Consider the following 22,616-nt stretch of genomic DNA (forward strand, 5'->3'; position numbering starts at 1 on the left):
TCATCTTATGTACCTTGCAAAATCTTTTTTTAAAAAAAAATTATACTTTATCCATTATCCAAAAAAATTTCTTTTTTTCATTTAATTTCAAAACATTGTAGCTTTTCTCCACCTTTTCCCTTTCTTTCTTCTCCCAGTAAACCTTTCTACCCCCTTCTTCTAGCCTCTGCCTTGCCAGCTTCCCTTCTCTGTCGTATTCCTTTTCCCTTTTGTTTACTATCATCATATTGGTTTTGCACCTTATTTTTCCCTTTCTTAAATGTTTTTTAGATCTTAAGTCCTTAAGTCCTTTAATTTTCTTCTTTTCTCTTCTTTTCTTTTCTTTCTCTCTTCCTTCTTTCTGGATCAAGTTCTGAAATTCATTAAAAATGGCTCCTTTCTTTCTTTCTTGTTCCTCTGCTGTCTTCATCTGTTGTAATGTTTGTTGATAATTAATAAGCGCCATTTCTAAGAAAAGGAAAGCTTCTTCCACACCATCTTTACCATTTTTTTTTGCTTGTTCATATTCTTTTCTTAGTTCCTCAACAGAAAGAGCCATTATAAATCTTTTCTTTTCTTTTCTCCTTCTTTCTTCTTACAACAACCAGAATATTCAAAAGAAAATAAAAAAATAAAACAGTCCCAAAGTTATCAGTCAGTCCAAACCAAGGCAGAGTTCTCACTTTCTCCTTCTGGGGTAATATCAATCCAAGAGAAAGAAAGTCCAAATCTGTTTAAAATCTTATTGCAATATATTCTAGTCTTCAAATCCTTAAGGCATCTGCTCCAACAAAGTCTTAGCATACAAATGTTTTCTTTTAATCCTCTCTCTTCCCACTCATCGCTTAAAACCAATTTTCACCTAAAAGAAATAGGTTTCTTAATATCCAGTTATTTATTCCGTAGGAAAAGAGGAAAGCTATCCTTTCAGCACCTTCAAACAGCCGCTTTTTTCCTCTTCTGGCAGGTATTATTCAGAAAGTCATACTTTTCAGGAATTTTATTAGATATGTCTTAGAGTCCTAGGAGCCAAGAAAAACTTTCTCCTCTCAATCACTTTCTCCACTTCCTCCTGCGCATTCTTACCCGGCTGCCAGCTTCTTTGTGGCGGCCATTACAGACCGCCGCTGCACCGTCCTGGGAAAAGGGAGTTCTGCCGGCCAGGAGGAGTCTGCAGCACCCCCAAACCCTTCTCCGGATCCCCTACCTTCAGCTGCCCCTGCAGGTGGCCTAGCTCCGTACCCGGCTGGGTCGGAGCCCCAAAAACGGCTAGCGCGGCAGGGATCGCGCAGCTTCGCAAATCCCTGCCGCTCGCGAAGCCGACAAACCGGAAGTCCGCGCAAACAGACATTTGAGAGAGTTGAAGCAGGGGCGTGGCTCACTCATGGATTATATTGCTAGTTTTCGGGTGGTTGCTCAGGATGTTAAATGGAATGAGGCAGCACTATGAGACCAGGAGGGTTTGTCGTCAGAGCTCCTGGATGAGTTGGTACACACTGAATGCTCTCACAACCTTCAGGAGCTCATGCATTTGTGTCTTCGTATCAATGCTAGACTTCAGCAGCGATGGCTGCGACAACGGACAGAGAACGTATCTGTTTCCAGCAAGATGGCGCCCTTGGTGGAAGTGCCTTTGGAGGAACCTATGCAGTTGGGGGCTGGCCGCCCTCGCCTGACTCTAGTAGAAAAGGAGAGACATCGTCGTGATGGTTTATGCTTCTATTGTGGCAATCGAGGCCATTTTATTAAGACATCCACAGCAGCGACGCCTGTGGTGGCAGGAAATGAGCATCGCTCAGCCTATGGGAGTCTGTAGGTCGGGGTGTAAAATCCTTAGGCCCGCCATCTTCACCAACCTTGCCATCCTTGCCACCTTTGACATCTCCACCACAATTGTTATTGGTGAAGCATCTTGTGCTGAAAGCAAGTGTGTTCATGCCTGATGTGGGAGCAGTGGAGATCCCAGCTTTGGTCAACTCAGGCACCACACCCAATTTCATGGATGCTCATTTTGTCAAGCAGTGGTTCATTCCTCAGCAACAGGTGTCCCCACCAGTAATGGTAGAGATGATTGATGGTCGGCCCCTTCGTTCGGGACCTATGGTTGCTGCAATCAAACTCCTTTGCATGCGTATTGGGCAGCATATGGAGAAAACTGTGTTCTACGTTACCGCAGTGCCTCATTTTCTAGTGGTGCTGTGTTTGGAGTGGTTACAGGCCCATGATCCACAGATTGTCTGGTCGTCTGGAGCTGTGCAGTTTCTTGATAGGAAGTGTGCCAACCATTGCTTGCGCTCCTGTGTAGGGAGTGTGGCTACGCCCGTGGACCTGGATCTACCTGCGGAGTTGGTGGACTTTGCTGATGTGTTTGGGGAGAAGGAGGCAGATGCCTCCGCATCGGGCATATGACTGTCCAATTGACTTATTACCCGATGCAAAATTGCCGGTGGGTTGGATATATTCCCTGTTGGAACCAGAGTTGGCCGCATTGCAGGATTTTATTGACAAGAACCTCCGAAAAGGGTTTATCCAGCCTTCTACCTCCCCATTGGCTGCACCGGTGCTTTTTGTAAAAAAGAAATCAGGAGAGCTACGTTTGTGTTGTGATTACCGCAAGTTGAATGCAATCACAGTGAAGAATCGGTACCCGCTTCCCCTCATCCCTGAACTTATTGAGCGGCTTCATCAAGCTAAGATCGTTACGAAGTTGAACTTGCGTGGGGCCTACAATCTGGTTCGCATTTGTGCAGGGGACAAGTGGAAAACAGCTTTCCGGACAAGGTACAGGCATTTTGAGTGTACCGTGATGCCTGTTGGATTAACCAATGCCCCAGCTGTGTTCATGCATTTCATGCACGATGTTTTCCGTGATTTGTGTGGATCAATTCATGGTCATTTATTTCGATGACATTTTAATTTACTTAGACTCCCTGCAGAAACATTGGCAACACGTGCAGCTGGTGTTGCAACGTTTGCGTGATAACCACCTGTTTGCTAAACGTGAGAAGTGTCAGTTTGCACAAACCACGATTGACATCTTGGGACATCGTATTTTACCTGCTGGGGTGGAAATGGACCCGGAAAAAATACAATTGTTGCAGGCATGGGAACCTCCACAGCGGGTTAAGGATGTGCAATGACTGTTGGGGTTTGCGAACTACTACCGCACATTTATTCCCCGCTTTGCTGCCTTGACTGCTCCCCTTTCTAATCTGCTCTAGAAGGGGGAGAAGTTCCATTGGGGTGCTGAGGAGCAGGCAGCTTTCGAGGCATTGAAAGTCACCTTTTCTTCTGAGCCTATCCTCAAACACCCTGATCCAGGCCAGCCATTTGTGGTGGAAACAGATGCTTCCAATGTGGCTGCTGGTGTGGTGCTCCTCCAAGCCTATTCTCCCGCAGGCACCTTGTTCCCTTGTGCTTATTATTCCTGGAAGTTGTCAGCTCCAGAGCGCAATTATACGATTTGGGACAAGGAGCTATTGGCGGTTAAGGTCACTTTTGAGACATGGTGGCACCACCTGGAGGGTGCTCGTCACCAAATCGAGGTTCAGACAGATCATCGCAATTTGGAACACCTACGTACAGCTTGGACATTGAACCAGCCTCAGGTGAGATGGTCCTTATTCTTTGCTCGATTTGATTTCCGGGTGACCTATGTTCCGAGTGGAGGGAATCAATGCACCAACGCCCTATCTCGGAAGCCCGAGTATACCCAAAGGGAGGATAAAATCTTGTCCCGGATGGTGATTCCATTGGAGTGGTTTGCGGCCACCGAGGAACCTGTGGACCTCCGAGTGAGGATTCAGGAGGCGCATCGGCAGGACCCATTTGTGGCAGCTCGACGTTGAGAATTGGATGAGAATAGGAGACAAGAGACTCCTTGGGCATATATTGGGGACCTATTGTGATTCCGTGATTGCATTTATGTGCCTGGAGGTCCTCTTCATGGCCTTATCCTACGTCAATGTCATGATAGTCCAGCGGCAGGACACTTTGGGGTGTTCAAAACACTGCACCTCATCTCTAGGACATTTTGGTGGCTGAGACTTAAACATGATGTGTCGGGATATGTGGCATTTTGTGGGATCTGTCGCCAAGCCAAGTATGCTCCTGGTGTGCCCCTTGATCTCTTGCAGACCTTGCCCACACCAGAACGACCGTGGGGGGCAGTTTCATTGGATTTCATCGTTGAGTTACCACCATCGAATGGTGCCACAACCATTTTGGTGGTGGTGGAGATGTTGACTAAAATGGCCCACTTTATTCCGTGTGTGGGTCTTCCATCGGCCAAGATAATGGCTCAATTGTTTATCTCCCATGTTTTCCGGTTGCATGGGTTACCAGACTGCATGGTATCAGATTGGGGGGTACAAATTACGGCACGCTTCTGGCAACCCTACTCGCGAAACTGCAGGTTCAGGCATGTCTGTTGTCTGCTCATCACCCCGAAACTGATGGGGGAACAGAGAGAGTGAATGCTATTTTGGAGCAGTACCTCTGCTGTTTCAGCAATACGCAACAAGACAATTGGGTGGAAGTGCTGCCGGTCGCAGAATTCACTTATAACAATGCTCAACATGCATCCACCCGTGTGTCCCCTTTCTTTGCTAACTATGGGTTTCATCCACAACTTTTCCCTTTAGCCCCATCTGATTCCTCAGTTCCGGCAGTGGATACATTCTTGCAGGAGTTAAAAGCCGTGCACCACATGGTCCGCAATCAACTAGAGAGACCCAAGGAAGACTATAAACGGTTTGCAGACCGACATCATTGTGATGTTCCACCTTTAGTGGTAGGCGATCAGGTTTGGCTCTCTACTCGATACTTACCAATGACGCGACCATCGAAAAAGCTTGATCACCGTTACTTGAGACCTTTTCCTGTCGAGGCAGTGATCAATCCTGTGGCTTATCGTCTCTCCCTGCCACAGACCATGCGTATCCATCCTGTTTTTCATCATTCCTTGTTAGTCCCTGCCTCGGCCGACAGTCCGCATAGACCAGCTCCATGACAGCCGCCCCAGTAGCCCCTCTGGGAGAGAAGGAGTATGAAGTGGATAGCATCCGAGATTCATGCCAGTTGCGAGGCTGATTTCAGTATTTGGTGGCATGGAAAGGTTATGGACCAGAGGACTTCACCTGGGTTGATGCCACTGCTGTTCATGCTCCTCATTTGGTCCAGGACTTTCACACTCGGTTTCCTCAATGTCCTCGTCCACCTGGTCTTGGGAGAGGGGGCCCTGCGGGGGGGGGGTAGTGTCATGCCCCTGGTGGAGACTGACTCTGAGGAAGAGGAGGAACAGCCAACAAGGAGTGGGAGTGTGGCTCCAGAGGTGGTGGAGGAAGCTGGGGAAGGGCAGAGACTGGCTGAGCAGTCAGAGGAGGATCCAGGCCCATCCCCTATCCATCCTAGGTCACGCAGGGAGGAGAGGATCAGGGAAAAGTGAGGTCTACTCAAGAGATTACCATGATCCTCCTCGTGGCTTGCAGGTGGGAGCTATGTATATAAGTTTGTAACTACGCAGTTAGAATTGCTGGAGTCAAAGTTTAATGTTTACTTTGAAAGAGGTTTATCTTTGCTGGCGTTCTTCCCATGGACTCTCCTCAGTTATTTTCCTGGAGTTTATGATTAGTTATCTTGGCTGGCTTCAGAACTCTCTCGTCAATGTGGTTTGTTTCTTTTTGCCTCATTATTTACTTTTGTGACTTTAAACTGTGCCTAATAAAACAGTGAAGTTAAGTTGAAGGACTTACCGGATTTTAATGTGTGTTTTGGGTTTTGGGTTATTTTGAAAGACTACGGGTCATCACAGAAGGTAGGAATTGAGGCTATAGAAAGTCAAATCCTTCCTATTTCTACAATAACTATCTGTTCCTCTTCAGGATTTCAGTTCTATCTTTCCTGGCCTTTTTTAGAGTTGCCAAGACCTGTAATAGGATTTTCTGCATGCTGTGGGGGTATATATGCAACGTATACAATCCCGTGAACTACTCTCTGAGCTCAAAAGACTACACAAATTAGGTAATACTAATCTATACATTGACTATTGTGCAGATTGTATCAAAAGCAAGAGCCACAACCTACATCCCAATAACCATCACCCATATATCCAACGTTAGGGATGCACGCCCCTTACTTCCTCCAGACCCACTACTTCATATCTTAAATGCAAACTACTCAATGCAAGAAGCCTCACAAATAAAATGCATGAATTCCTCATCTTACTAAGCACAGCCACATTTGACATATTTGTCTGTGAGAAATGGTTGACTGCATCTTTTCCTGATTCCATTACCACTGTAAGAGAATATCATGTTTATCGGTCTGATCGCGAAATCTGTAGTGGAGTTGCTATATTCTATAAAAAGTCTCAATCTAAAAAAGATTCAAATTATACAAAGAGCTACCTCTTCCTGAGACTGTCTGTGAACTGTCTTTAAATACCTCAATGTGCTTCTTACTATGCTATCAAGGCCCTGACTATGACATAATTCATGCAAACAAGCTAACTTCACTACTGACGTGGACTGCCTCTTGTCCACACCCTCTTATTTTTCTTGGTGACCTCAACTTACCTCCTATAAATTGCACACTAAATGAATGTACATCTGAACCCATTCATGCAACTCTGTACAACGGTAAGTCCGTTACCTCACTGGGACTGGATCAATTAGCATATAACAACACTAAACTAAACAACTGCCTCGATTTCAACTTCTGCAACAGTTCAAACTCAATTTATGACCTACAAATTCAGGAACCATTTTCAAACAGTGACCATAGCATGATTGACTTTTGTCTAAATTTACACCATCTCAAAGAGGATCATAATGATGGATCCCCAAAATACAATTTAAAAAAGCCAATTATGAATTCATTGCCGCCAACTTATCTCTTGATTGGCACATTCGGTCCCCTGGCTGTAATACTACAGAAGAACATTATAACGCTTTCTTGCTTGAACTTAAAGAGTCATTAAACTATATGATCCATTAATAATCCCCCAAAACAAAACAAAAAAACAATTTACCCAAAATAATAAGAAAACTTCAATCTAAAAAAAAATCCTTATGGTATAAAAACAAAACTAAATACGTAACTAACTTTAAAAACTGATACAACACCTTATGCTGACAGATAAAGGCAGAATGCACAAATTACCACTGCAAGCAAGAGGAAAACCTTCTACACACAAAATCCCCCCCACGCCTTCTATAACTTTGTAAACACAAAACTTAAAGACTCAAAAACCATCCCAACCCTAAAAGGACCAAATGGGAAAGACTATAGTGATGAAGCCATTAAGGCAAACCTCTTCAACATGTTCTTCAGTTCAGTCTTTGTTAACAGTAATGGCTCATGCCCATCATTTCCTAATCATATGACAACTAACTGCAATGATCTACAAATTGACTTTACTGAAGATAACGTAGAAAATGCACTACACCACCTTAAACCATCCTTATCTATTGGCCCTGATGGGTTATGTGCATTCTTCTTAAAAAAGCTCTCCACTGCCATAGCAGAACCCCTAAGCATAATATATAAGATATCATTCAGAACCAGCTCATTACCAAACCTATGGTCTTTAGCAACGATCATCCCTATCTTCAAGAAAGGTGACCCCTGCCTGGTTGAAAACTACAGACCAATCTCATTGTGTTGTGTCATGTGTAAAGTTATGGAATCAATTATTAATCAATGCATTACCTTCCACCTAGAGTCAAACAATCTATTCTCCAACAAACAATTTGGTTTCGGGGGGAAATTGTCCTGCAATTTGCAACTTCTACACTGCAAAAACATATGGACTACATTACTTGACCAGGGCAATAGATGTAATTTACATAGACTTCTGCAAAGCCTTTGACTCAGTGGTACAGGACAAACTACTATTAAAATTAAACTCTTACGGCATTTCCGGATCCCTTCATAAGTCAATTACTGCCTTCCTGTCAAGCAGGCAACAATTAGTAAAAATAGGAAACGCCTTATCAAACCGTGCACCAGTTAACAGCAGTGTTCCTCCAAGGGTGCGTTCTAGGACCCACACTCTTTACACTCTATATAAATGACCTTTGTGATCACCTTATAAGTAACTGCATTCTCTTCGCTGATGATGTAAAACTATTCAACACCACCGACAATGCTACTGTCCTTCAAAGCGACCTTGATTATGTGTTTGAATGGTCAAACAGTTGGCAACTCCAAATCTTCACCAATAAATGCTCTGTCCTACATATTGGTTAAAAAAAAATATCAATACACCAAATACAAGTTAGGTGGATGTGAACTCGTTGATGACCCTCACTTTGTCAAAGACCTTAGAGTTCTCATATTGAATGACCTAAGCACCAGAGTTCACTGCAACAACATTGCAAACAAGGCTTTAAGAGTTGTCAATCTGATCTTACAAAACTTCTCCTCTGGTAATACTGATTTGCAAACTAGGGCATACACAACCTTTGCTAGACCAATACTTGAATACAGCTCCACTGTCTGGAATCCACACAGTATATCAGACATTAATACAATTGAGCGAGTCCAGAAGTATTTTACAAGAAGAGTACTACACTCCTCTGTTCGCAACAGAATACCCTACACCACCAGACTTGAGATTCTAGGCTTAGACAACCTTGAACTACACCGGCTAAGATTGGACTTAAGCATAGTACATAAAATCATATGTTACAATGTCTTACCAGTTAATGAATATTTCAGTTTTAACCACAACAACACAAGAGCACACAACAGATATAAACTAAATGTAAACAAGCTAAATAGTCAAGACCTTGTTGATGATCCAAACTCTGTCAAGGACCTTGGAGTACTCATCTCTAATGATCTAAGTGCTAGAGCCCACTGTAACTACATAGCCAAAAGGGCATTAAGAGTTGTTAATCTAATCCTACATAGCTTCTTCTGTGGTAATATCACACTACTAACTAGAGCATACAAAACATTTGCTAGACCTATACTTGAATACAGCTCATCAGTCTGGAACCCATATCATGTATCTGATATTAACACAATTGAGAAAGTCCAGAAATATTTCACAAGAAGAGTTCTCCACTCCTCTACTCTTTGCAGAATACCTTATGCCACCAGACTTGAAACTCTAGACCTAGAAAACCTAGAACTACGCCGGCTTCAGTCCGATCTAAATATAGTATATAAAATCATACATTGCAATGTCCTACCTGCAAATGAATACTTCAGCTTCAGTCATAACAATACAAGAGACCACAATAGATACAAACTCAAGGTTAACCGCACCAAACTTGATTGCAGAAAATACAACTTCAGCAACAGAGTGTCAATGTTTGGAATACTCTACCTGACTCTGTGGTTTCTTCCTCAAACCCCAAAAACTTTAACCTTAGACTGTTTACTATTGACCTCACCGCCTTCCTAAGAGGCCTGTAGGGGACGTGCATAAACGCATCAATCATGCCTACCATCCCTGTTCTATTGTTGTTGTTCTTTATAAGTATCTGTCTCATGTATTCAAAATTATGTTTATTCTTATACCTGTATTTTGTAAGCGATTCAAATCAAATCAAATCAAATAAATAAATAAATAAACCACTCCAAACTTGATTGCAGGAAGTACGATTTCAGCAACAGATTGGTCAATGTCTGGAACTCACTACCTGAATCTGTTGTCACATGCTCAAAACCCCACTCCTTTACCCTCAAACTAACCTCTATCGACCTCACCACATTCCTAAGAGGTCTGTAAGGGGCGTGCATAAGCGCACAATTGTGCCTACCGCCCCTGTCCTATTGTCCCCAATTATTAATTCCTATTTCATGTATTTAAACGTATGTTTATTCTTATTTCTATTATATTGTAAGCATTTGACTAAATAAATAACATAAATAACATAAATAACTAAATAAATAAATAACATAAATATACAGGGCTAGCATCCTTCCATACTTCTAAAGTACTCAAAATGTTAGCAATATTCATTCAGAAGTGTTTAGTCTTCTTCATCAATATGTTGCTGCCTGAACCATAGTAATATTACCCTTGGCTACTGGCAACACTGGGGGGGAAAGCATGCTGCACCATTCAGGATATCTGGTGTTTTTCCTTGAGCAATTATGCCATCCAAAACCAATATTTCATTCTGTTGTATGGCTGGGGGCTTTGGGATGCTTTTCTAGGAGCACTCAGAGGTGCATCATATGCTCAGGGGGAAACAGACAACAGCCTGAGAGCCAACAAATCTCTTGGTTTCTTGTTGCTAGGATTTTGACATAATAGCAGCCTTTGTGGCACTGTTCATATTTGTCTTTTGCTTGATTATACATACCAGGAAAACTCCAGAAAGAATGAAAAGAAGTTGTCCAGTGCCTCTTTAAGTCCCCTCCTTGGGGTTTTTGCATGCAGAAAAAGATTGGAAAAAAGATTACCTAATACAAGGCTGCCCTGAAAGCCTTGGGTGAACTCCCCAACATAGTGTTACTACGTTACTACAGTATAATATAAAAAATAGGGGATATGGTTAAATATAGTCTTGGAAAGCCATCATATGAATTAATTTAGATATCATTCAAATGAAATCATACATACGGCCTTCCCCACAAATGTTTGGAGTGTGCCTCTGGCCAGAAACAAGTGCAGCCCTCAGCCTGAAACAAACATTTCCAAACCCTGAATCTTAGGGTTTAAGAAAAAGTCTCCACTTTCTTTGCCATTTGTTTTTATGCGTATTGATTTTTAACAGTCTAAAGTTTTGCTACTGTACAATAAGAGAGTTTATTTGGTGTTTGCAAAGTCTTTCCTGAGAAACTGGCACACTCAGCAAGGCTGTTCTCAGTATGACAGGATTTGACAGGCTGCTTGCTTTGTGAACCTTTTGTGAATTTCTGGAAGAAATGAGGATGGTTCTAATGGGAAGGAGGAAGGAAGGGGAAAGGGAAAGGGAGGAAAGCCACTTTTCTTAATGATTTGTCAGCAAATGTGTAGATTTCAATTGCATTGCATGAAGAGAAATTTTTAACAGGATTGACTTAAGTGTGTGCGTGTGAGAGAGAGAGGGAGGGAGGGAGAGAGAGAGCTGTAAAATTGGCACATTTTCTAATTGTGTTCAGTCTAAAGATTTCTTTTTTCTGGACTGCTCATTTGAGTCAAGCAGCAGCTGAAGTTCCATAATCTCCGCCTTCCAGGCAACAAGCAACAATAGCTACAAAGGGATTTTCATGAAAGGCTGAGAATGCTCTGATTTCATTTGCTCTGTGGGCAGCTGGAGCTGCTGAAAGATTTTGCTTTTGCTTTCCTTGCTTCTGGCAGTTCCTTCATTTGCTCTCCCCCACCCGCAACAGGACAGGAGACAGGCAAATGGCAGCCTTTCTTGTCCCTTTGGATCATGCTGGGGTGATAATTTCCTCACCCAGCTCATTCCTCATTCATCTTGTGCAAAAGCATTCTTCACTTCAGCAAGAATTCTGCAACTGTAAGTGCTATTGCTGTTTGTCAGTATTATTCCTATCTGCATTTGAGGCAGTGATGTAATAGAGTGGTGGTCAGTGGTATTTGTGTAACATGTATGGCTAGATTTGCCAGGTATTTCTCTAGACTTCACGCACACAGGGAGAGCTACTGCATATGGCTGTATGTATCTGGATAAACATTTGAGGACAGCAAACAGAAACTTTGCTTCTATCTTTTTCTATTTTCAGCAAAAAAAATCCATGAGAATTTTCCAGTCTAAATAAAAGTACTTGTCATATTCCTGATCAGAAGGTCAATTTTGCCACATATGCAATTCCATCATCTTCACAATCCATTCCTTCATTGTGGATATTTGAATATTTTTCCATTTTTGTTCAGTACTCTCACTGAAGTTACCATGTACAAAACCAATCTTCCATAGGTCTTTTCTGCTTGGTTACCCATAAATTTCAGTAAAGAAAGTTCTGGGTTCACCTGAATAGTAGTCTTTAAAACTCTTTGTATCATTATTATATATCACTTCCCCCCCCACCACCCTTTTTCTTAAGTCTACCATACATGGTAAAATGAGTCTTTTCTACATTTTCATCACTGATTAGAATACCTTTCTATACCTTGGATAATTTTTCTGGCATCATACATCATTTTGTAAAAGTTTTTTCTTAAATTGTAATAATGTGAATTTTAGTCTTTTAACCACATTCTCTCCCATTGGTCCATCTGAACATTATAACCAAATTCTTAGCCCATTTTATCATCTTTAACTTGTTCTTCCTCCATTTTAACTCTCAGCAAAAGTGTGTACAGTTTAGCAATCGCAAATTAAAATTTCAAATTCTATTCTGTTTTTCAATTCCAATTAATTTTTCATTTATCTTTTATTTATCTTTCTCTTCATTGTACATATTTAAGTTTCCCACTTAGTTCTTCTACTAACAAATCTTGATGTGTTAACCATTTTTCTTTGCCCACTGTTTCTTTTTTCATACTGTAAAATGTTTGGGCTGAAATGTGTTTGTTTGTGCCCATTTTTGAGCACACCTGGGGTCTGTATCTATTCCTTATTCATAGTATGGCACTTCTAACATGATTTTTAAGTCTACATTAATTTTGTCATGCCAATAAAAAATATACCATCCAAACCTGAGATTGTGTCCTTCTAATTCTAACATAGAAAATTGTGTTCTGATTTACTGGCCTGAAACACTCTGGTCATGTTACTGATAACTTTGCTACTTGTGCCAGAGTTCTCTACATTCCACCCTATCCCTTCTTTGTTTTTCTCTCTTAGCAAACATGGTACATCTAGGGGGAAAAGCTTCAGAAGAAACCTTCAAACTACCATACTTGCATAGTTTGGAAAGCACCCTTCAAGTTCCTTGTTGCTGCTCTCATAAGTTGGAGAGAGGACGTAGTAATAAATAATTTAAGACAGTACTGGCATAATAGGTTCCTTTGAGTTTTAAAAGGGGCAAGTCAACACAAATGTTTATCTTTGAAGTTTACACAACTGAATTAACAAAATATGTTAACTATGTGTTGAGCAACAACTATTTGCATAGCAACTCAGTCCCATGAACATAACAGAACCCTGTTCTCTATTCTGAGTTCCACTAGCCCAAGGCTATTTCCTTCTTTTCTCTTCAAATCTTTGGTTAAAGTCAATTTTACTACAAGCAGATTTGTAAATCTATTGACTCAGAAGTGAATATACCGAGTTGATCTTTGGTTAAAATCAGTTTCATTACATGCAGATGGGATTGTGCTCAAATGAGGTGTATATTACATGTATATTAGACGCTGTAGCACAGGGGTGTCAAACTCATGGCCCATGGGCTGGATGTGTCATGTGCTGGCCACCCCCATGAGTTTGCTGACATAGATAAATTTTAGACTTTCTGTGATGTAGTAGAGTGAGTGCATCCTGGGCCATGAAGTCCTAGACTCTAAAATTGCTTCATTTAAAATGTTTTAAAATGTTTTTATTTCTAAAAAATCAAATTAAAAAAATAATATTTAATAAAGTTTTTTAAGCCTCTATTCATCAGATTCAAATTTTGCTTACATTGGAGGAAAATACAAAGCTGCAGTTTTTGCATTCTGTACCCTATGACATTTGGAAAGGCATATATCTTCTAGAGCAGGGGTGGGCAAACTTTTTGGCTCAGGGGCCGCATTGACTTTTAAAATTTGACAGACAGGCCGGGTCAGCACAAGATTTTTGGGAATCGCCCCCACCCTTTCCTCCCCTCTTCTCCTCCTTCCCCTCCCCTCGGAGGCCCCCTGAGTCAGGAGTTGCTACCGCCGGCGCAGCTCGCGAGGCTCCAGTCCCGCGTTGCCTCGGGAAGGGAAGGCAAAAGGAAGAGCCGCAGCGGTGCTTTGCAACGGCAGCAGCGGCACCTCAGGCAACGCAGGACTGGAGCTGCATGGAGCTGCGCCGGCGGTAGCAACTCCTGACAGCCCCAGCCAGACACCTGAGCGGAGCCCGGGCGGAACTGCCTGTTCCTGCTGCCGGAGCACCGCCGGTCGCCTCCTCCAAGCAGCCCGCCCGCCCGCCGGGCTTCCCCTGCCGTGCGGCTCGGGGCCAGGCGTGAGCGCCCGCGAGTTAAAAGGAAGCCGAAAGTTGCTGGGAAGTTGCTCGGGTTTCCGGGCTTCCAGGCTTAAACTTTGCACAGGCCGAGGAGCGGGAAGGGTTCCGCCCGACGGGCGGGCGGGCTGCTTGAGGAGGCAACCCGGCGGTGCTCGGGTTTCCTCTGCCACACAGCTCGGGGCCAGGCGCGGCGCCGCGAGAAAAAGGAAGCCGCAAGTTGCTGGGAAGTTGCTCGGGTGCTGGGAGCAGGCTTTTAAAGTGCCGCCCGAGCAGGACCGCCGAGACAGGAAACAGGGCACCAAGGCAGGGCAAGGCTCCACCAGCAGCAGCCTAGCTTTAGGTGGCTCCAAGCAGCCCGCCTGCCTGCTGGGCGGAACCCTTCCCGCTCCTCGGCCGGAAGACGCTCCCGCCTGCAAACTTTGCCTTTGCAAAGTTTAAGCCTGGAAGCCCGGAAAAAAGGGGATCGGTGGGAGTCACCTTCAGAGAGGTCGCACTCGAAGGTGATTTCGAACTCCCAGCCGAGGCCTTTGCAAAGTTCTTCTTTTCTTTCCTACCCCGAGAGCGCTCCACACTGTTTTGCAGCTTTGGGGCCACGCAGCGCAGGGCAATATGCTACGCCCAGCGATTTTTTTCAGGGGCGGGCCAGATTGGACAGACCAACGGGCCGGATGTGGCCCGCGGGCCATAGTTTGCCCACCCTGTTCTAGAGTAATGTTTCTTATGTTTTTTTTTCTCTCAGGACCCCTTCGCACTTTTAAAAATTATGGAAGTCCCCAAAAGAAGTTTTTCTTTGTATGAATTATATTTATCTGTATTTACTATAATTAAAAATAAAATGATGCATTCACCATTGCTACCGCTTCTCATGATTTGATGTTTGGTGGTATTTGAGGTAGGTTGGCAAATTATTTTGATTCTGTGGACCCCTGAGAGGCTTGAGGGGCACTTTGAGAACATCTGTTCTAAAGAGAAGGAAGAAGAAGGAATACAGGGTTATATTTTCCTTCCACGTTACCTCAGAGTGAATCTGAATGAGCTGTAAAAGAAGCTTTCTACTCATGCGACAAACTATGAGCAACTGTCATAGGGGATGTCAGAGTCTGGCAATTGCTTTCCTATAGAAAATTAACCAACTAGCAATGCCAATGCACTGATGACCCTGACACGGAGTCTTATTTCTGAAAGATTTGAAAGTTGATAGACAGAAATGTTCCATTGCCACAGGTCAGAAAAATGTTTGGAAAGAGGGTTAAATAATACATTTTTCTATTTCAGGATAATATTACCTCAAGGTAAAAAGGGAGTAGAAGTGAAGGCCCCAGGGTGGTCAATACCAGGTGTTTCTTTTTCTTTCTAGGATAACCATCAATAGGTTTTTCTGAAGCCTTTTCAAATAAGCATGGCAGAGGGAGGAACTTCAAGGCACTGGGAGGCAAAGAGGCGTGATGTCAAGAGGGCAGAGGCCAGGCTCAGCCTGGGGCTGCGCAGTTTAGAAGAAGCCCGGCTCTACTATCTGAATACCATGACCAGGGAACAGCAGCGACTCCAGCAGGAACTCCTAAGGTTACAGAAAAGTGAGGGTTCCTTTGCCTCTTTTCATAACAACATTTTGAGATGAAATCTCCACCTTTCAGTTGTTTAGAAACAACAGAGTAGAACTGATTTACAGGAGTGGAGAAATGTTGCCAAAATTGTCTTAAGGAAACTCCATGGTTAGAAATAGTGTAATTCAGCTTGGGAAGAAAATTCCACCTGTACCAACTTACTGGCCCTAATTAGATATAATTAGGGTTTACTCATTATACTGTATATCATTTGAATGCCAATTTAAACAAAGATATTTCAGTTTGGTAATTTTTCTAGGAGCCTATTTGGTACTATGGTTAAGGCATCCGGCTAAAAAGTAGGAGTTTGTGAGTTCTTGTCCCAAAAGCTAGCTGGGTGACTTTGGACCAATCAATTTTCTTCAGCACTAGTTTTAAAAGGCAATGGCAAACATTGCCCAGAAAACTGCAGGGACTAGTTCAGGTGGTCTCCAGGAATCAAAAATTGACTTGAAGGCATAAACACCTCCAAAAATTCCTAAAGAGTTTTCCTTCAAAGTAACACATTAAAAATATCTCAGAAATGAAATGTCATATTTTTAAGTTTTCAAAAGTCTTTTGTCAGAGGCCTTCACAAGAATATCTGTGGAAATTTAACTCAAGTCCTATGATAAAAGAAGATACTTTATTATGGAATAGCATTTAGTGAAAAAGCAATTAGATAGCCAGAATAAACAGTTCTTCCAATAGAGACATATAAACACTCCCAAAAATCTCTGATAAGACCACTAGTTTTAATTTAAATCATCTGAAAGTACTTGGTAAAATACACAGTAAGTTATTCTAAGTCCATAAAAGCAGTGGTGGGATTCTACCGGTTCAAACCGGTTCTCTAGAACCGGTTGTTATAATTCTGTGCAGTTTGGAGAACTGGCAAATCATGCCCCTGGCTGGCCCCGCCCCTCTCTGCCCGCCCCTCCCCTTCCAGTCAGTCCTTATCGCGCATGCACGACATCGCATACATGCCCGATATCACTGACTGCATTCTCCCCCACCCCATCACTCCTGAAGGTATTTTTTCCTCCTCCCAATGATTCCAATAATCAGCTGCTATTCCAATGATCAGCTGTGCCGGGATCCCCCTTGCTGTCTTCCTGGGACCCAGGGAAGCTTCCTGGGAGCAAAAACACCCCCAGGAAGCTTCCCTGAGACCCAGGAAGCCCAAAAATGGAGTGTGGGGGGTTCTGCGTGTGCCCTCTGTTTTTTTGCCTTCTTTGGCTCCAGGGAAGCCTTCTGGGAGCAAAAATGCACCCCCAGGAGGCTTCCTGAGGCCCAGGAGACAAAAAATGGGCGGGGGGGAAGTGCTGCCAAAAAAGAAAGACGCCATGCTTACCCAGGTACATGGCCACACCCACCTAGCCATGCCCACCTAGCCACGCCCACAGAACCTGTTGTTAAAAAGTTTGAATCCCATCCCTGCATAAAATATATAATTTTAAAAAGTGTGATAGGTTACAGGAATATTAATTTCAGTTGGAGTAAAAGGATATGAAAATGTCAAATCTAGTTTAGTATAACCAAATATTAAAAGCCATTATATTGTGTGGTTTCATGGGCTCAAATTCACTTCAACAAATGCATGAAGTACTGTCCCAGCTGAGGAGAAGAGGAAAAAAAAAACTCCTTTGAGGGGGATAAAAGACAGTTGAACAATAAACATGAACATGGACAGATTTAAGCAGATCCTTTCTCTATTCTCAAATTGGCATTCCTTGATGGCTTTTCACTGGAAATAACAGAGGGGGGAAAAATCATCATTCTCAGACAGTTCATGTGTTCTCTTATTATTGTCTGCCTTTAGAGATGAAACTCGATAGCAATTATTTCTTTTCCCCTTCCTTAGGCTGCTCCAAGCAGAAATTCTTATCAGGCCCTGGACATATTCACTTTAAAACAACATTTCCTCTACCTCCTTCTCTGGATGTGCAGAATTCTGGTGGCTTCCATTATACAGGATTACGGTAAAAATTTGTCTCATTTGAGGTTGTCCAGTTGAGTCAGAGTCTTGGCTGTCTAACACCTGCAATTTCCACCTTCTTATTAATTGGCTGCAATGGGCCTTGTAACTTTAAATTGAAAGGCAAAAATGAGGTTCCGCAGTGATGGTACGCTCTCAGTGTAACAGTAAGAAACTAAGACTCAAGTGCTCCAGGTTATACACTTAGAAGGACCAGTCCTTACTGAATCTAGTGAGCCCCTGGCATTCCTGATCAACAGCTGTTGTGTAGCTTTTCAGTCTTTTCCTCTTGCTTAGAATTATCAGAGAGATATCAACTGAGCAACAAACAGATTAACAGAGTTGAAAGGGACCTTGTAGGTCATCTAATCCAACCCCCCCCCCAAACAGGAGGCCCTACACCATTTCTGACAGATGGGAGTCCAATCTCTTCTTGAAAGTCTCAATTGATGGCACTCCCACAAGGTCCGAGGGCAAGCTGTTCCATTGGTTGATTGTTCTCACTGTCAGAACATTTTTCCTTATTTCCAGGTTAAATCTCTCCTTGTTCAGTTTCTATCCATTATTCCTTGTCTGGCCTACAGGTGCTTTAGAAAATAGCTTGAGCCCCTCCTCTCTGTGGCAGCCACTCAAATATTGGCACACTGCTATCATGTCTCCCCTGGTCCTTCTCTTCACTAGACTAGCCATGCTTAGTTCCTGTAACTGTTCTTCATATGTTTTAGTCTCCAGTCCCCTAATCATCCTGGTTGCTCTTCTCTGTACTTTTTCTAGAGTCTTAACGTATTTTTTATAGTGTGGTGACAAAACTGGATGCAGTACTCTAGGTGTGGTCTTACTAAGGCTTTATAGAGTGGTATTAGTAGCTCGCTTGATCTTGATTTTATCCCTCTGTTAATGCAATTTAGGATTGTTTTGGCTTTTTTGGCTGCCTCTGCAGCCAAAAATTTCTACTGAGAGAAGAGAAAAGATGGAAGAAACCATGAGAAAACATGTTGGAGGGGGAGGTTACAGACAGAAAAGCCTCTTACGAAAGTCATGAATGAGCTAACTTGATTGCTTTACAGTTGGACATTCCATTCTTTACTGTAATTATGATTGTAAGCCATCCAGAATTACCCTATGATAAGATGGGTGACGAATAAATGTTACAAATAAATAAATTGTGGTTGTAAGCCAAGGACTACCTGTGGGGAGAAGGAAGTTGGAAGTGAGAAGCAGTGGGCCACATTCCTTTAGTCTCCAGTAGTGTTAACAGGAACTATTTTAAAGACATGCAGGTCAGAAAAGGATTTGTTTCCTATCAATTTTCTTTTCTCTCATGAAGAGAAAAATGATCTCCAGTGGGATGGATTAGATATGTGGGTTTTCCTTGCCTCCTTAGAGAGTACAATCCATTGATTACTTCTGAAAAGAATTATAATGAAAGAAGAGTAGCATTTCTCTCCTCCTTTTGTAGATCTAAAAGAAAAACATTGCCTAAGACTGGGGAAGTTGCATGGACAAAGCAGTCTTCCCTCCATCCATGGAAGCTCAGTGGAGATGTCACTGGTTGCGAAGGAAAGAGAAAAGGGCACTTGCCACCCTTGGAGGCCAAAGACTCAAATGTTGTTGATGACAGAGACATGAGCAGCCTTAAAGACTCCATGGCTAAACAGCTAAATATTTCAGCAGAGTCTGTGGAGCAGAGGACTGATATCATAGAAGAGCAAGGAAAAGACTCAGTGAAAGAAGAGCCAAGGGATTCTCAAGCCAAAGATGCCATGACTATCACCCAACCCATGAATCTCCCCGAGAATCAAAGATTTTCTCTTGATCGTGAGAGGCTGATCATGGATCCTGAGGCCTATGCTGCCGATGGATGCCTCAGGACGATGTACAACAGGCCTGATTTCCTCAAGTCTTATGGTGAAGTTAGGAAAGCCCGCTATATTCGGCACAAGGGTATTCCAGCCTGGGAAAAGGAACTCAGCCTTCAAGATATATTTGGGCACAAAAAAACCATAGGGCATGCCTCCCAGGAAATGGTTGTTGCCAAAGCTAAGCCCTAAGCGGCAGAGTGAGGAGATCTAGCAAAGTAAGGCACGAAGAGGCCTCTGTTGAAAAGGCTGCAGAGACAAGATCATTTAGCTACTTGCAACAGGAAAGCTAAATGCAGCCTGGTCTCAAGCAGGCAGCAAAAACTGGAATTTTATTGAGCCTCTGATGGGCTGCTGTGCACAAGGACAAGGTGGGGAAAGGGGGAGGGAAAGGCTCAAAGGTTCATTGGGAACATACAATTTGAGATCAATTAATACTTGGTGACTTAGTTTTATCAGAAGTAGTAATCAAGTCACTCACGGCTTAAACCATACTGATATGAAGGAGGTTTGCGGAAGGGGTATAAATGATGTCACAGTTCCTATTTCAGTTTTTTTGCTAGAAGAAACTGGTAATTCTAAGTACATTTTGTGCATTAGATTTCAATTGGTGCATTAAATCCCAATATGTACTACAATTTAAAGTAAATCAAAATAGGTAATACAGCAGGATGTTTTTTAAAGCGGTGTCTTTCAGATCTTGGTTAAAATCCTTTGGTATCCATTATTTTAGCATTTTGGTGTGTAAATCATCCCCGTTTTTAGTTTTTAATGGGGGAAGGGGAGTAAATAGCTATAGAGTGAATCTTCAATTCAGTTTGGCTCCTGGCATTTATCTAGATGAGTCCTGCAATTTTCCTGTCCCTGCAATTTTCTTGGCAAGTTTTCATAAGTGATTTGGCATTGTCTTCTTTCAGCTACATTTATGTAACACCTTCATTAGGTCCAGCCAAAATGGCACAAAAACATGTATAAATTTCCTTGAGAGCAATGTATTAGGCTAAAATTGTTTCTAGAAAGTGAACAATTGGGGAAAAAATGCAGGAAAGTCCAAACATTAAGGGCAGATATGGGGCCTATGAGTTCTGCACTTCAAACTCAATCTGAATTCAGAGGATGCAGATTGCAGGTATCAGATTAAAGGCCTGACACTGAAATTTGCAGGTTTCAGATTAAATTTAACATTCTAGGATAAAGAAATGATGAGTTCCTCATTTCTGTAAACAACATAATAATCTATAATTTGTCTTTCTCTTTCCCTAACAAGTTTGCTTTCTGGTTATAGATGATTGACAGTCCAGTTCTTCATAGCAGCCAATGTGTTCTCAGAATTCAAAACATACCTTAAAAACATGTCTCAAAAAGATTAAAGGCACTTATTGCATTGCTTCATTAAAAAAAAACCCAAACAATAATACCAACATGCTTTTATCATCCAAAATGTCATAAATTAGTAAGTAAGCTTCCAAGTTTTGAAGAAACCAGAAGATGGCTCAGTGTTTTGAGAGGTCTCTTTCAAATGGAGCTTCAAGCCAGGGGAGACAGTAAAGCTCTACAAGGGGTTTATCAGACTTGTCCACTGGTGCTAGGCTGCTCAGCTGGCAAGACTCTGGTGTGCTCTAACTGCACAGTCTTTTCTAGTTTCCTGCATGCCCGAAATAGCAAGAGTGTCATGGCAGGACCAGCTAGGAGGCAAGACACCACTATCCCAGCAGCAGGGAAAGCCCTTCCATTTTCTGACTGGAAATTCAGAGTCCTGTGAATGGTTATAACTATTTGGTACCAGTTCCATGACATTAATCAAGTAGCACAATGCGTATCTTCCCCAACCTTGGTTAGAATGTTTGGCTAGTTTCTAAAACTCTCTCTTTTTGGTCTGAATTATAGCTAGATATGTATTTGGATTCACATATAATTAATTCTTTTAAAAAGGAAAAAAACACACTCCTCTACCTGAATCCCCACTGATACTACAATTCTGACAAATCCAGCCAACATGACCTTAAGACTTCCATTTCCCTTACTTAATAATGTTTCATTAGGAGAATCAGCTCATTTAGTGCAAATTCATACTGGGAATGATAACATTGGATAACATTCAGATAACATTCAGTTCCAAATTATCATTTCAATTTTATGTAACACAATTATTTTTCATCAGCATTTAGAAACTTGTGTTAGTATGTGGGGGCTTTCAAATGTTAATAGTCTATCTAGAAAATATAAATGTGGCATCTGTTATTAAAAATGTTCTGGGAAATGGATGGTTCTGATTAAGTGATTCATTCAGTATGCTATACTTTCTTTATTGAATATACCTATGTATGTGATTATGGGTTTACAAAAGAGGTGATACATCCTCTTTTCTGCAACTAAGACAGCCTAGACCCAGTCAAAGAGTGGGTGGGGGACCACTTAGAAATACTCCAATACCACATTTGATTTGCAAACTCTATTTAAATAAATATACCCAAAAGACACTTCAGGCTCCCCAAGATCTTTTGTCCTTTCATTTTTTCACTAATCTAAAGAGGAGATCTTTTTGACCTTTGCAAGCCCTGGCAAGTTTATTTTTGTTCACTGTTGCATTGCAGTTATTACATATTTGGTAGATTGTTTTGCCAGGAGGCATTTTTAAACAGGTGTGATAATCTGGTGCTCTTTACAGTGCATTGACCTAATTCTCTTGCCACTGGCTTTCTTGACTAAAATTGATGAGTATTGGTATCCAGAATCCCTAGAAAGTACCAGGCTGTCCCGATCTTCCTCAATACATCCTCAGTATTTATCAGAGACTCCCACTCAAGCTAGTGACTTCTGTATAGACATAAATAAGTTTGTACTGTAACTTGCCTGCAATCATTAGAATTTATTTCAAATAAAAACAGTGATGGAAAAAATCAGGATGTCAGACTTTCAAGATCATCTTGCTGTTGAAATACAAATTATGAAATACAGTTTATTTGCAATGTCAACCACATACACTGTTATTCAGTGATAAATTCCATTTGCAAAATTGGGACATACTCAGTTGTCAAAAGAGGTCTGCCAACAAAAAGACAAAGATCTTCATTCCAGCAACAGGCACGGTAAATATTCTTAGTTTTTTTCATAGTAGAAATTAAAACAAAAACAAAAACTGAAGCTGGTGTTCCCTTGAGAT

General features: G+C 42.1%; 1 protein-coding gene across 2 annotated transcripts; it reads left to right on the top strand.

The window, feature by feature from the left end:
- The first annotated feature begins 11,092 nt into the window (after nt 1–11,092).
- Nucleotides 11,093–21,717, top strand: CCDC190 (coiled-coil domain containing 190). Of its 2 annotated transcripts, XM_026686935.2 has the most exons (4): nt 11,095–11,444; nt 15,391–15,607; nt 17,481–17,598; nt 19,054–21,717. In XM_026686935.2, exons 2-4 carry the CDS (start codon nt 15,433–15,435, stop codon nt 19,643–19,645), a joined length of 885 nt encoding a protein of 294 aa, XP_026542720.2. In that variant the 5' UTR covers nt 11,095–11,444; nt 15,391–15,432; the 3' UTR covers nt 19,646–21,717. The 2 variants fall into 2 exon arrangements, with proteins under 2 accessions (XP_087817050.1, XP_026542720.2); XM_087960924.1 differs by lacking the exon at nt 15,391–15,607 and having other exon boundaries at nt 11,093–11,444.
- Nucleotides 21,718–22,616: the final 899 nt, after the last annotated feature.

The sequence above is a fragment of the Notechis scutatus genome, chromosome 3 (assembly GCF_049901735.1).
Source record: "Notechis scutatus isolate UNSWTSFEM ecotype Mainland chromosome 3, rNotScu1.2, whole genome shotgun sequence".
NCBI lineage: Eukaryota > Metazoa > Chordata > Lepidosauria > Squamata > Elapidae > Notechis > Notechis scutatus.